This window comes from Penicillium pulvis (assembly GCF_028828015.1).
Source record: "Penicillium pulvis strain IBT 33274 chromosome Unknown contig_12_segment0_segment0, whole genome shotgun sequence".
NCBI lineage: Eukaryota > Fungi > Ascomycota > Eurotiomycetes > Eurotiales > Aspergillaceae > Penicillium > Penicillium pulvis.
The window spans coordinates 3,255,787-3,270,007 of NW_026643072.1; the positions used below are offsets into that span (position 1 = coordinate 3,255,787).

Sequence of the window (14,221 nt, forward strand, 5' to 3'; positions counted from 1 at the left end):
GACACCGTCTCCGTAAGCACTGTAACACCAAGCCCCGCACAGATAAGCGCACTATCACCCCAACATAGGAGATGGTGTAACATCAGCTTATCAGCCCCCGATCTTTTCAGCGAATATTGTATCGCTTACTGGCCACTTGAAAATGACACCGTTCTGCCAGCCCGATCATAACATGACAATTGATGCAATCTTCCTGGCAGTGTTACATCGGGTTTCACTACCAAAGCGTGCGTACCATCCAATAACCTTTCCCTCCCGACCGTCAACCAAGCGTTGTTCCACCCCCGCAATCTCTGCCATGTGAGTGCGCACGACCCCACTCGATGAAGTTACATCCCTGAACGCCATTTACCAGATGGAGTGGAAGCTTGTATGTGGAGACCGGCAATCGTGCCATCCCCAATCGATAAATCAGGCGACCAATTACCTATAATTAGGATTTGGACCAGCTTACGGCTTATCAGTTTCGGGCCCGGCAAAGATTAGACTTTCCGGCATCTGGAAGCTCTGATTGGCTCATACAGTGACCCTGCTGGACTAGACAAGGACTAGGACAAGATTGAGAAAAGTTCGTTTTTAAAGCTCTCGTGCCCCCGCTTCATTCTGCCTTTTTTTTTCTTCCTTTTGTTAGAGGTTGCATTGAGCCGAGCATCATGGCTACTGAGAACAAAAACATGGGTGTCGATGAGTTGGCTACTCCTCATGAACACAATGACCAAGATCACGGCCCCCAGACCCCTGATCTGCCACAAGGCTGGATGTACAGACAGCGACGGATTTTCGGCCTTAACGTCCCCTGGTATGCGTCGCCTAGAGTTCAGTTGGTGATGGTCGCGTTCGTGTGTTTCATGTGCCCGGGTATGTTCAATGCGCTCGGTGGAATGGGAGGTGGTGGAAGGACTGATGCGACTTTGGCCGACAACATGGTGAGTAACGAAGCTAGACTTTGCAATTGCTGCGCTAGGGCGCGAAGCTACGTAGCAGCCACTGACAATTGAAACAGAACACTGCTCTCTATGCTACATTCGCAGTCTTCGGTATCTTCGGCGGTACATTCGTCAACAGGCTCGGAGTCAAATGGACTCTTGCATTTGGCGGTACTGGATACTGCATCTACGCAATTAGTCTGCTCGTCTCCCTATACGCCAATGTGGAAGGATTCAATATTTTCGCCGGTGTCTGGCTCGGTATCTGTGCTGGTCTTCTTTGGACCGCACAAGGAACGATCATGATTTCCTACCCGTCCGAGGACAAGAAGGGAACATACTTCGCCTGGTTCTGGGGTATCTTTAACATGGGTGCCGTGATTGGCAGCTTGGTATGTTCCTAGCTATACAAAACCTATTCTCAAGGCTGTATGACCCTTTTCTAACTATTATTTCTCCATAGATCCCCCTCGGCCAAAACATCAACATCACAACCAACGCCACCGTCTCACCAGGAACATACATCGGCTTCATTGTCCTGATGGCCATCGGCGCCGTCCTCGCCCTCTTCCTCTGCAACGCAAACGACATCGTCCGACCAGACGGCACCCGCGTCATTCTGATGAAGAACCCAAGCTGGCAATCTGAGCTGATGGGACTCTGGGAGACTCTGCGCTTCGAGCCCTTTGTCATCCTCCTATTCCCCATGTTCTTCTCTTCCAACTGGTTCTATGTCTACCAGCAGAACGGCATGAACAGCGCGCACTTCGATACCCGTACCAAGGCGCTGAACAATCTGCTCTACTACCTGGCTCAGATTGTCGCTGCTGCGATCTGGGGTGTACTCCTCGATGTCCAGAGCGTGAAGCGCTCTCTCCGAGCAAAGGTGACGTGGGCGATTCTTTTCGTGCTCACTATGGCTATCTGGGGTGGTGGCTATGCTTATGAGAAGACCTATACCAGGGCTACTGTGGGTGCTGCTGACTTCCAGTCGACTGATTGGACTTCCCATGGATACGTTGGTCCAATGTTCTTGTATATCTTTTACGGATTTTATGATGCCGCGTGGCAGGCTAGTATCTACTGGTAAGCGCATGTCACGATATTATATATGTCTTGAGACTAACGCATATATCTACTTAGGTTCATGGGTGCGCTCTCGAACTCGGGCCGTCGTTCTGCGAACTATGTCGGCTTCTACAAGGGTATCCAATCCGTGGGTGCTGCAATCGTTAATAACCTCGATGCACGCAAACTCTCCTACGAGAAAGAGTTTATCAGCAACTGGGTTCTGCTTGCCGCGTCGCTCGTTGTTGCTGCTCCTGTTATTTTCTTGAAGATTCGGGATCATGTTGATGTGGAGGACGATATTGCCGGAACTGATGAGACTCTTGCGGATGTCTTACCGGCGGAGCATCCTGAGAAAGTGGGAGCATGATTAAATTATGGTCTTGTTTTCAAATGTTCTAGATAATCGGCATCAGATACGAAGTGATGATTGATAGATGTATGGATATAGGAGGCTCTGGTAATACGATCGAGTGACTTGGAAGAATGCGGAGTATATATGAGCTATAGCTAATACATTATGAATCACTCTCTTTTCAGAAAATTGGCTTTTACATTTATTATCCTGTAGTCACTGGCATTTAACTAGCAAATTGGAGTACGCTCTAAGCAGGAAAAATATTCAATTGTATTTATTTATGGGTATAGGTATGTCACTGCGGAGTAGATCGCAGGCACCATAACTAGGGCGCCTAAGCCTCACTGATCATAGAGTTCTAATACTCGTACATCGAAAGCCCGTAAGTCGTGGCGCAATAATTTAAAAGATCGTAGAATCCGGAAGAAGCAAGGTGGAAAAAAAAATTTGTACAAGAATCGTCCAACGAAATGCACCGAGTCCTCGTCTATACCATTGCGAAGAAAGCCGCGGTGACCGCGGCAAAGGCAGTCAACACGGTAGGGGTAGTGAACAAGCCAGCTTCCGAGGATGCCAGAATATCCACTGGCGCATAGGTGTTGGGCGTGGTAGAGTTGGTGGTACCATTCCAGCAGTAGTCCGTGAAGCACTGGGTACAGATATCGGGAAGAGTAGTACCAGTACGCTCGAAAGAGCGGCTCAGAATAGCACAGCCAACGCAAGCAGTGAAGTTACCGTCAAGGGTACCGTTACCCATGGTGACAACTTCGTAGCCGTTGGTGATAATGTTGTCACGCTGCCAGTCCTCGTAGGTCATCTGGTAAGTCGAGGTGTTGGACTGGGAGCTGTAAGGGGCGTTGGCGAGGTAGACAACAATAGGGGCGGTGCCGGTGATGTTCGTGCTGTTGCAGCCGAAGAACGTCGGGCGAGTGTTCAGACCAAGGTTGATGAAGGTGTTCTGGTCTGGAATGGCGGGGAAGGCGGTGCCGTTTCCAATGCCGGTAACGTTCAGGCTACGCTCGTAGGTGGCCACGAGAGAAGTTCCATTAGGCCAGTAGTAATCGGTATCAGCGGAGGAATCGATAGCGAAAATAATGTCGACTGCGCGCTCGGGCTGAATGAGTGGGTGCAATGGAACATTCTGACCATCCTCGCCACCATCGACAATATCCAGTGCCGTTGTGGTGGCCAAAGAGTCGTCGTTATAGCCGTAGAATGGGTTAGGCTCATAGGAAGCGATATCGTCGTCTGAGCTGTCAAAATCGGCAAAAAGATCCGACAGAATGTTCTCTGCCCACGCGGTGATACCGGACGAGTTACTACCCAGTTCAGTGATGGCCTCGTTGAAGAGGGTGGAAGATGTTCCAATAATGAAGCCGGCGTTGTCGTATCCACGCACACAGGTCTCATTGCTGGCGACTGAACCATTCTCGAAGCGGGAACCAAGGTACTCGAGAGGAGCAAAAGCATAAAGAGTCGGGTCGAAGGTACCAAACTCCCAAGGGTTGAACTCAAACACCGTCGAGTACGAAGAAGCAATGATTTCGCCTGTGGTACGGCTGTCGGCAACAACCAATGGCATTGGGTAGTCACCGTCGATGAAGTCCTGAGTCTTAGCAATGGATGACCAAGTGTAATCAATTCCTCCTTTAGTAGCATTGAACATCTGGAAAGCCAGAGCTCGGCCCCTGCAATAGAATATTAATTTTGAGCTCCAAAATTCCCCTGATATCGGATTTCAGATAACGTACCAAACATCGGTGAGCGAAGTGGCAAAACCAGCATCCTTCTTGTCCTCATAAGCCTCTGCTAAATCAGTGTAGTATTCAGCCGTGTCCAGCACCTGAAGGCCGCCAGTATCCGGACCCTCGAAAATATTATTTCCAAGTTGCCAAACGTCACCACTTGAGTAGGTCTGCAAGTCCGCGACGGATGTGAAATTGTTGATATAAATCGAACCAACCAACCAACTACCACCACTCAGACCAGCAACGTAAGTGGCTGACTGCAGCAGACCACCCAGATGACCGGAAGCTGTGGAATTCTTCACGCGGCTATCAAACGCCTTGATACCACCGGCACCGTTCAACATAGCACGATAACCACCACCAGACGCCGCAATAGCAATGTTGGGGAGATTCGACACGTTGGCAGAGTGCTTGTCGATGTATGCACCGACATCGAAGTCGCCGACAGAGACATGGTTGAAGAATTCCTTCATAGGCGTGATTGTCTTGTTGCGACGGACCTCAAGCCAGGAAGTCTCATTCGTAGAGAGCTTCGCGGCACTGCGAATGCTTGGGCGTGTGGACGGGCAGGTAACATTTGTCGGGGTATATCCATTAGGAGCGTTAGGAAGAGCGCGACGAATAATTTCCGCTACGACTGCAGCGCTGTCGCGTTCGAATTCTGAGCTTGGGGCCGCATTTACACCTGGGAAGGGGCGTTAGTTAGTAATGAGGTAGTATGACGATTGGACCCTCGCGGCCGATATGCTGCAAGCCGCGGGAAGGCTGATACATACTAGGCAGAGCGCCCAGCGCCAGAGAGCCGATCAATGTAGAGACTTTCATTGTGATACCTCGGCAACCTCACTTTCACGCAGACAGCAGGGAGCAAAGTTGGTGATGCAGTGATCGCCAAAGAGGGGGGCAGTCAAGGGGTGACTGATTTTATTTATGCTCCGGGAGCGCCGGGTGACCAGCCAAGCCTCGATTTGGAGCTATTGCTCGGTATGTTCATTGCAGTAGTGGTTCGGCAGTTAAGCGAATCATACCTTCATAGTGGAGATTAGGTGGATCTAGTGATGTCAAAACCGGTCGCAATTGAACCCTCGGTTTCCTAGAAGAGTTGGGCCCCCAGAATCTCACACACGAGCATCGCATTTCTGGTCTTGGCCCCGACAGGGCTGAGATCTTGCAAAAGATGAGATGCCGGGAGCCCGAAATTTCGCCTTGGGTCTAGTGCATGGCTTTCACAGGCTGTCCCAAGGGGGCCGATTGGTCCCATCAATAAGATCGATCGTCATATCACATGAATGGCTATGCCACGATCGGATCCAGGCATAATTCATGTATAATTAAATAGACTGTGGCGCAGATCCATACAAGAAAGGCCGCTAGCGTATATCTATGATTGCTGATTCGCCGACTGAAACGGATACATCGATCCACCAAGACCCCAAGTCAATGAACTAATGGGTCCAGTGGACCTGCATATGGGCCCAAAAGAAATGAGCCACACCGCGGCTTCCGAGAAAATTCTATGGAAATATTGATCCTACTGTAAGCGAGCATTTATCTCGACCAATCAGTCTCGCTTATGTCTTAAATGCCGCGTAGGCAGCTACATTTCAGTAAACTATGCATGTTTCCCTTTTTCCTTGTCCCTGCCCCCCTGTCCCCACAAAACCCCTAGGGCACGGAGTATCCGTAGAAAACAGGTTGATACATCCATTTAGGGCGATGCATGACCTGATCGGGCCTCCAGCGTACATAGGCCTCGACACCGCCTTTTTAGGCATCCAGCTGCGCCCCATGCTGTGAGACACAGCGTGATGCTCACATCCTGGACAGGAATGTATTGCGGGCTTAGAGTTTCAGGGGTACTTGGCCCTTGGCACTTATGTAAAGCCAAGCATACTCCGTGTCACCAGAATAAATTGAAGCCTAGAAATAATGTCTGACCTCAGAGGACATTGAGCCTCTGAAAGTGGATCCCAAGCATGGCGTATGAGTTATTGAGTTGGACACAGAATACACCCGAGTATCCGAATTATGTCTCGGAAACACCCCGTATTCCCGATTTCACAAGCAATATTCGGTAATCGGAGAACCCGGAGCACCTATACATTCTTGAATGGAGCATAATCATGGACAAGTCACCCAACGGTTGAACTAGTTAAGTAACTAAGTGGGGGGGGGAAACCTTGGAAGGGGGGCTGCATTAGACGATTAGCTAAGTCCGGGAGGCGGCCGGATATGCATGGTTCCGCCCCAGAATATCATTTATCGACCTATTTTGGTGGTCCCTAAAAATCACCACAATGGACACCCTTTTTAGGTAATTCAATAATCTGGGGCCGAGAGGATCGTCGTCCTCACCTTCAGTTGGGACTCCACATTGCTCCGCGTTGGCACCGCAATCGTTGTGACCGCCTAAAAGATCGACAGGGACGTGGGATTTTTACAGTATCCCCAAAACATGCCCTGAGCGAGAACGAAATCATCCTGCAGGTACATGGCAGTAACTTATTTTTGGAGATTACTTGGATAGGTATTCAAGGCCATAGTGGAGGAACGTGATTAGTAATGACATACAAACATATCGTCGTGTCGTTCATACAGACTCGGAAGTGATCATCCTGCCATAAGTTGGATAACATTAACGGAATAACACACGACAGGAAAAATCAGGCGACATCAACTATGAATAAACTCGCGAGAGCTCTTAACCCCTGACAGGGCCAATCTCAGCCGCCTCCAATGTACCCATGACGGCTTTCTCATCAGCAACAACGCGACCCTCGGGCAGGTTGTTGAGTTCGTCTTCTTCCTTGTCCAGCTCCCAGAACGAAAAGATGAAGAAAACACCACCGAGACCCGCCAGCACGGCAAAGACACCGTAGTTCCATATCAGCAGTGGGTCACTAGACAATGGGTTCAGAGCCTCAGCAATAGCAGCGGAGATGGCATTGGTGAAGAGCGAGATCGCCTGGATCAAGGAACGCATATTCCGGGGAGCTTTGGAGTATGCATACTCAAGAGAGGTAATCGAGGCGAAGATCTCGGAGAAGGCAATGAGAACGTAGGCGCCCGCTTGGATCCACACGTTCAACGGGGAGGGACGAATAGCACCATCCGCAGTGTAGCAGTTGTTAGCTTGATAGCCACAAGGGGATGTCTTGTAGATATAGTACTGGACGACAGCCGACCAGACCATAGCCAACATGGCAATCATGAAGCCAAAGAAGATCTTCTTGATAGCCGTGAACCTGATGCCCATCTTCCGCAGACCGGGGTAGATGAAGGCGTCACAGATAGGAATGAAGATGATCAGAGCGAAAGGGTCCAGGTTGTTCACGACGTCGTTAGGTACGCCGTGCAGGGTCATGGTGCTGGCCTGCGAAGTAAGATTGTTGGTTAGCTGGCCATATGCCAGCCAGTACAGCGGGTACCAGCAAAAGACTTTGCAGGCGGCAAAACCACGGCGTACTTCGTCGACCCAGGCGTCATCGAAGGTCATCCATTTGGGGCGCAGGTGGGGTGGGATGTTAGATGGCTTGGCAGTTTCCCAAAGGGTACCATCGTGGGTGCGTTTCCACAATTTCACGGGGTTCCAGTGCCAGCGGTCTTTCAAGGCGTACATGAGTGTCCGCACTGCCTTGGAGGTGACTGAGCCCTGGGGAGGAGATTGACGGTAACGCTTGCGTCCCCACCACATAACGAAAGGAGTCGTAAGGAACATGAGGGTGGGAAGCAAGAATGCTAGCCAGAACCCAACATACTTCTCGGCGTATGCCATCCCAATTTGACCGACCAGAGCGCCAATATTGATGAACAGATAGAAGTAGTGATAAATTCGGCTTTGGGTAATTGTCGGATCGATAATAACGCGCTCTCCTGATGGCAGGGTACGCACCTTCTGATTCACCACTGGAATTTGTTCGACAACTAATGCCGAAATGTTTGGTTTGAAGCCACCCGTGCCAAAACCCATGATGATGACACCCAGCATGAAGACAGCAAAACAAGCAGTTGTGTCTGTGATCACAGGTGGGACGGCAGAAATGACTAGAATAATGTGACCCAGGATGGCAGCACCAATAGACCAGCAGATGGTCTTGTATCGGCCCCAGTATTCATCAGCAACCCAGGCACTGAGCAGCGGAACGCAGTAGCACCAGAAAGTGTTAAAGGTGTTGACACCGTTGGCGGTCTGCACACCCTGTCCCAGAGCTCCAGAAACACCCTGAGAAGATCCACCACCTGCACCAGTCCGATGATTGGAGCCGGGAGGGCCATTAATCTGGGGAAGAGAGTGGTTCACGAAGTTCGAGTCTGCACGCCTCACATTAGAATCAGGGCCACAAGGTAATCTTTTATTTGCACATACACAGAACCTGAGTTCCATAGTAGGAAAATCGTTCGCACAACTCCACGAAAGCGACGGTATACACAGCCCAAGGAATAGGAGCTGATACACGTCTGAGAGCATTGGGACCATAAAGTTCTTCCGAGGTGGGGTCTTCATCGCCAGTCTGCATGTTGTACGACGCTGAAACGAGACTTTTCTCAGGCTTGTGGGGGTCTGCGATCTCATCGCCGTTTGTAGTGAGAGCTTTCTCCCGACTGCTCTCGTGAATCTCGTCAGAAGACCGCGCTGCCTCTATGGTCGCCATCTCGCAGGAGGAATAGATGGGAAGCGCCCAGAAGGCAGAGTATCAGTGAGAGAATTAGGTGAAGGGAGTTGGGAGGTTGACACAAAGTGAGGGGAAGAGAGAATGAGAATTGGCGGGAAATATTCCTTATATTCCCTGTAAAAGGCCAAAGTGCCGCAGAAAATGCCCGTGTGTATTTGAATCGGGGCTAATGCGCCAAGAAATGAAGTATCCTTATCTTCCCTTTGCATTCGCGATGTCCTCCTCTCATTAGTACAGGTTTACCCCAGATCATATCACACTTTACTAGCTTCTGTTACTATACCACTTTGGGACATTCCACCACCAATGAGAAACCAGCGCTACTTCCATTGGGCTTATCGCATGTAACCCCAGCCGTGTATTCGCAATTTCAGCCCTGCCATGAGTGGTCGCCATATAAATCCTTTCGGAGATATTGAATGCCAAGACAGACCCTCGCGAGAGAAGCTTAACTTGAACTTGCGAGGGTCCCATCCAGTTCAGCAATCCGGTGGTTATGAATTCTCTGGAACTGTCTTCAGCGACACAACTCGACCTCATATATGGAACCCAAAGACGGTTACGAGAAACAAGAAAATCCTTTGAGGTAAAAGGTTTATGGCTTGAGATGGGTAATGGAACTCCGACGGAGAGATAAGACTCACGGACATCCCGAGTCTTGGCCAAACTTAGCGAAGGGCTGAAATGCTTGGCATCTTTTTGTCCACATGGGTTGGTAATTTAGTTCGCCTTGGCATGTAGGACTGAGCAAAGAAATGCTCCACTCCCCGCTCGCGTGGTTATCGCCCCCATAGATACCATGTGCAGAACATGCAATTCTGTCGTGCAGCATTGGGCTTACTTTTTCCCATATCATTGTGGTTCGCTGGCTGATACTTCGCTGACTGCCAAGCGGCCTATCTGTGTATCGACAGGCCTAGCCATAGGGCTTCTGGAACCTCGATAGAAGGATCAGTGTCGCCAGTGCAGGGATTGCAGAATTTCTGCGAAGTGGCGTCCACAAGTCCCGTGTCAAACTCATGTAGGAGCCAGCCGGAACACTTGTAAAAGTTATTACTTGATCTTTTTTTTGACGCTATTTTTCGATTTGTGAATCCTTGATGTGTCAGATTGTTTTGGTCCAGGCTCGTCCCCATACAGCCTGCAGGCCATATCGAAGGAGAGATTGAAGAGCCATTCGGGGCACTTGTCAGATAAAGTAAATTATTTCTTACCGGTGTAGACTATGCTACCACCCAGTTTATTTGCCAAATAACTAATAGCGACAACGGAAATAGACTTCTATGGCGGTGTTGGGAAAGAGGCTTAGGGGAAGTGGAAAAAGGGCAGATTCACGGCGGCTCGTTACCGCCACAACCTCGCATTCCCTCTTTGTCGGTTACTCGCACTATGCCATAAGATTTCCCGCCAAGTTAGCTCTCTCAGTAAACCCAAAGGAAAGGAGATTGGAGAAAATCAGGAAATCTGAGCTCAGCTTCAACAGGATAGTTTTCGCCACTATGGTGGCAACGTCCCCCTGTGGTCGGTTCGAACCCTTGCTCTGCCAACAACTTCGATTTGACCGCATGTAGTAACTCCAGCTAGCGGTGCCTGTGAACAAGTTTAGATATTAAACATCAAGTTCTGTGAAGGATTTTGAGTCAAAATATTGCATTGCAATTGGCTATGCGATGTACATACACAGCCCCAACTGTAGGACGTTTTTCAAAGAACAATGTTTCCAACATGAGATACAGTATCCCAATTAGCTCCATTGTTCCCTTCTGGGATACAGTGATACCTAGGGCCTGCACTGTAGTTATAAAAATCTGTAAATTTTCATGCATGTGTTACGCAAGATTGCCCAAGACTGCTTCTGTGTACTTCAAGTCTTGTCCTGGTATATTCTATTCCAAGCTTGTGCTTTATTAGACTTCCCTTCAATCTAACCTTCTCGTGAAGTTAATCCATAAGCCACCCGCTATTGTTTGATCTTAAAATGGTGGTATCATCGGTCAACGTGAGACCAAATCTGTCCCGCTATTGTCCTGTCAGCGAAGACCTTATAGCAATCTTCTTAAAGCTCTTTCCAATGCAGTAGATATGAAAAGGTATGATCGGGCCGTGGGGCAAGTTGTCTAAATGTGTAGTTCAAAATTTATGAACTCCGCGTGCAGTCACCAATAGCCAAAGGACTTGATATTTAGTGATCTAAATGTCAACATTCCAGCTTTACTTCCCTTTAGGTACCATGATCTAGTGTAAGTAGCGACCAGTTACTATTGTTTTAGTGGGCTAGAGTTACAAGGGCCTTCATCCGGAGCATCTGAGCAAATCTTTTCGAACACGAGTGTATGAAATCCATGTCTCAAATCTCCAACGCATGGTTTATACTACCAGAAAAGGGTGTGCCGGTCGCAAGAACAGGTCATGACTTCACCACTGAACAACACAACTCCCGTTAATAGCCGCCATATTCTGGTCAACACCACGTCTGGAGACCATTGAGGTCATGGTCTGCTGATGCGATGATATCGTGAAAAGAAAGAGAAAATGGGAAGAGTCAAATCCACCCCTTGCATGCACCTAGCCCCAATCGACCTGCCAAGACTTCAGGTTATCGCTTAACAAGTATAAACGATTGGCCACCCAACCCTGTCTCCCAAACTCACAGTACTGCCAGACCTGGCGGTTTACTTGGGGGACCGAGCATTGGATCCCGCTGATTGGTTAGTTCCCCGCATCTTCCCCAGACTGTTGGTAAACCAGGCTCCCGGGTCCCCCCAGACAATGGCCAACAAAATGGATCCTTGGTGCTGGATCTCAGAGTGTCGTGGCAGACATCATGGACTTCGGGATTCCAAGAGAGTACTTGATCGGCGGAAATCGGTCAGGTGTTGACGCAAGAATTTGCTACGTAGGGATGTGTTGCAGGGATGAGGATGAATCTCACTGGATCACAGAAAAAAGAAGGCGCTGAGAACAATCTTAATTTATTCGAAATGCATGTAGATGCGAACACGTTTCCTGTGAATCAAAATAGGAAATGATCACTGGGATGATGCCGGCAAATGACAGGATCTACCATGTCAACTGTGGATGATGTGGGGAGTGCGGGTCGAATCATATCGGAACTTGCATATTAATTCGAGCGATCGATTAGTCTAATTAACATCATGATGACAATATTCCAAGACGAGCAGCCAAGAATAAGAGAAAAATTCGCTGATCATTAGGATACGTATGAGGCGACAAATCAAAAGTCAAATCCAACGCTTTGCTGATCTCATACTTGAATGAGAAATAAATAAGAAACCAAATTATAACGCCATGCAATGAGAGACACCTATACAGGGTCACGCGTAGACGGATACATATTAATCGTCATTGTGTCAAATTCCCTTTTGATGTAGGCACGGGTTTACCACGCGGCGTGGCCACCGTCCATGCGCAAGTCGCTGCCAGTCATGAAGCTGCTGGCATCGCTGAGCAGGAAAACAGCGGCACCACGGTACTCCTCTGGACGAGAAAGACGGCCGAGCATGTTCTCCTTGGGCCACTGGTCGCGGCGCTCAGGGAATTCAACGAACAGCTTCTCAACCATAGCAGTGACGATGTAGCCAGGGGAGATAGTGTTGACACGAATGTTGTACTGGCCCCACTCAGCCGCCAAGTTGCGGCCAAGCTGAATGACGGCAGCCTTGCTAGCATTGTAGGCGGGACAAATGAGACCCTGTGTCATGTTAGCCCAAGGGAACAGAAATAAGTATATCAATAGTGGGGCGCAGAAAACTGGGGTACGGGGACACCGGAAGTAAATTGCCGATGGCTAAACTCGAGGTATTGCCAAGTGTGGGAAGGAAATGGGGGTGGGAGGGGTGGGAACGTACCCGATTGGCAATGGTACCACTCATAGAGGCGATCATGGCAATGCTACCTCCGTTACCGAAGCGAATCATTTGCTTGGCCACAGCCTGGGAGGTCATGAAAACACCAGTGACATTAACTTCGAACATGGTGTTGCTGTCCTTGGCGGAGTACTCCAAAGCAGTGGTTTCCTGCTGGATACCGGCGGCGGCCACCAGACCGTCCATGCGGCCTTCTGTGTTGGCAATGGCTTCGATGACGCTGTTCAACAGTTCTGTGTCACGCACATCAATGCGACGGTAGTGCAACTCGGTGCCGAGCTCCTTGGCGCGCTGTTGAATCACTGCGAATTCCGCGGCCTATATTTTGAATTCTGGTCAGGAGGACATTCTAAAGAACGTGCTGAAGATGTGAAGAATAGACATACTGGCTCCTCCAGACGATCAAGAGCGTAGACCTTTGCTCCAGCCTCCAACAAAGCCTCCGCCTGGGTCAGACCCAGGCCACGACCAGCACCAGAGACCAGGACTACCTTACCAGCCAAGCTGAATTCAGGCATCCTGGCCTGTTGGCCCAGAAGGACAGGTTGCGCAGTCATGGGTGCAATGGGAACCTCGGTTTGAATGGAGACCGACATTGTGTATTTTTTGTGAGAGGGGAATGGTATGATCAAAAAGGTAGAAAGGTGTGTGGAAGGTGTGTAGAGCCCAAAAGACGATGTCAAATTGGAAGGGCTATGAAGATATCAAGATATAGAAGATCAATGAATACAACTGTAAGTGTGGTGAGGAAAAAGCTGAACCACGGATTGAAGCTCCCTTTAAATATTGCTCTGGGAGCGGGAGGTATCAAGCCAGAACCAAGCCCAAGAGCCCATCCCGGGCAATGAAGGTCTCGTGAACATGAAGAGACTGGCAACAAACCCAAAAAAGGAAATCCTGGGTCAAACTACGCTCGGTCCAGGTCGGATCTGTCTCCGGGGAATGGGCGTTGGCGCATCTCAAACGGTCGTGGCGAGAAAAAACACGATCCGGGACGTACAATGTAATTTTTGCTTCCTCTTTCCGGTTTCTTTTCCCTTTATTTGTTTATTTCCTGTTTTTATTATCTTGAATACAATCTATATGTTCATTATAATGTCATACATCAAAGGTGACAAAAATACCAGAGTACTTTCCTGCCAAACCGGTTGAAATCTTAATTCGATGATTACGAGCTTGCAGTTAGAGTGTAGATCGGATGCCTAGTTTGGGCAAGCCGATCCCCCGGGAACCCGCGCCACTGGAACCTCTTCAGGTGACCCCGGGGAATCTCCCCCATGCCGCGAAACCCAGACCAGTCGATCCCACATGTATTACACGCTCTCCATGAATAGCTCCCTTGATCTAAAATCCATGGGTCATGTGGTCTCCGGCATCTATCACTATAGCCCTGGTTCCTGTTCCTGGATACTGGGAAAACTCAATGGCCCATTCCCGGATCTGGGGGGTTTTTTATTTTCTATCAGCACATTCCATGTCTCCATGGTTCACTTTAGGAAACAGTGATTCAATGGAATCTCAATTTTACTTGAACCAACACTTTATGTATACAATATTTAGA

General features: G+C 49.2%; 4 protein-coding genes across 4 annotated transcripts; 1 reads left to right on the forward strand and 3 right to left on the reverse strand.

The window, feature by feature from the left end:
- Positions 1–638: 638 nt before the first annotated feature.
- On the forward strand, positions 639–2,364 carry N7503_002426 (DUF895 domain membrane protein; the record flags this gene model as incomplete). The annotated part of the gene is made up of 4 exons (XM_057061973.1): positions 639–926; positions 1,004–1,318; positions 1,390–2,012; positions 2,070–2,364. The coding sequence occupies exons 1-4, from the start codon at positions 654–656 to the stop codon at positions 2,362–2,364; spliced, it is 1,506 nt and encodes a 501-aa protein (XP_056925935.1). The 5' UTR covers positions 639–653.
- Positions 2,365–2,839: 475 nt separating this feature from the next.
- Positions 2,840–4,925, reverse strand: N7503_002427 (uncharacterized protein; the record flags this gene model as incomplete). Its single annotated transcript, XM_057061974.1, has 3 exons — positions 2,840–4,040; positions 4,104–4,785; positions 4,877–4,925. The coding sequence occupies 3 exons, from the start codon at positions 4,923–4,925 to the stop codon at positions 2,840–2,842; spliced, it is 1,932 nt and encodes a 643-aa protein (XP_056925936.1).
- Positions 4,926–6,801: 1,876 nt separating this feature from the next.
- Positions 6,802–8,752, reverse strand: N7503_002428 (uncharacterized protein; the record flags this gene model as incomplete). The annotated part of the gene is made up of 2 exons (XM_057061975.1): positions 6,802–8,411; positions 8,467–8,752. The coding sequence occupies 2 exons, from the start codon at positions 8,750–8,752 to the stop codon at positions 6,802–6,804; spliced, it is 1,896 nt and encodes a 631-aa protein (XP_056925937.1).
- Positions 8,753–12,173: 3,421 nt separating this feature from the next.
- On the reverse strand, positions 12,174–13,256 carry N7503_002429 (putative short chain dehydrogenase; the record flags this gene model as incomplete). The annotated part of the gene is made up of 3 exons (XM_057061976.1): positions 12,174–12,485; positions 12,643–12,978; positions 13,047–13,256. The coding sequence occupies 3 exons, from the start codon at positions 13,254–13,256 to the stop codon at positions 12,174–12,176; spliced, it is 858 nt and encodes a 285-aa protein (XP_056925938.1).
- Positions 13,257–14,221: the final 965 nt, after the last annotated feature.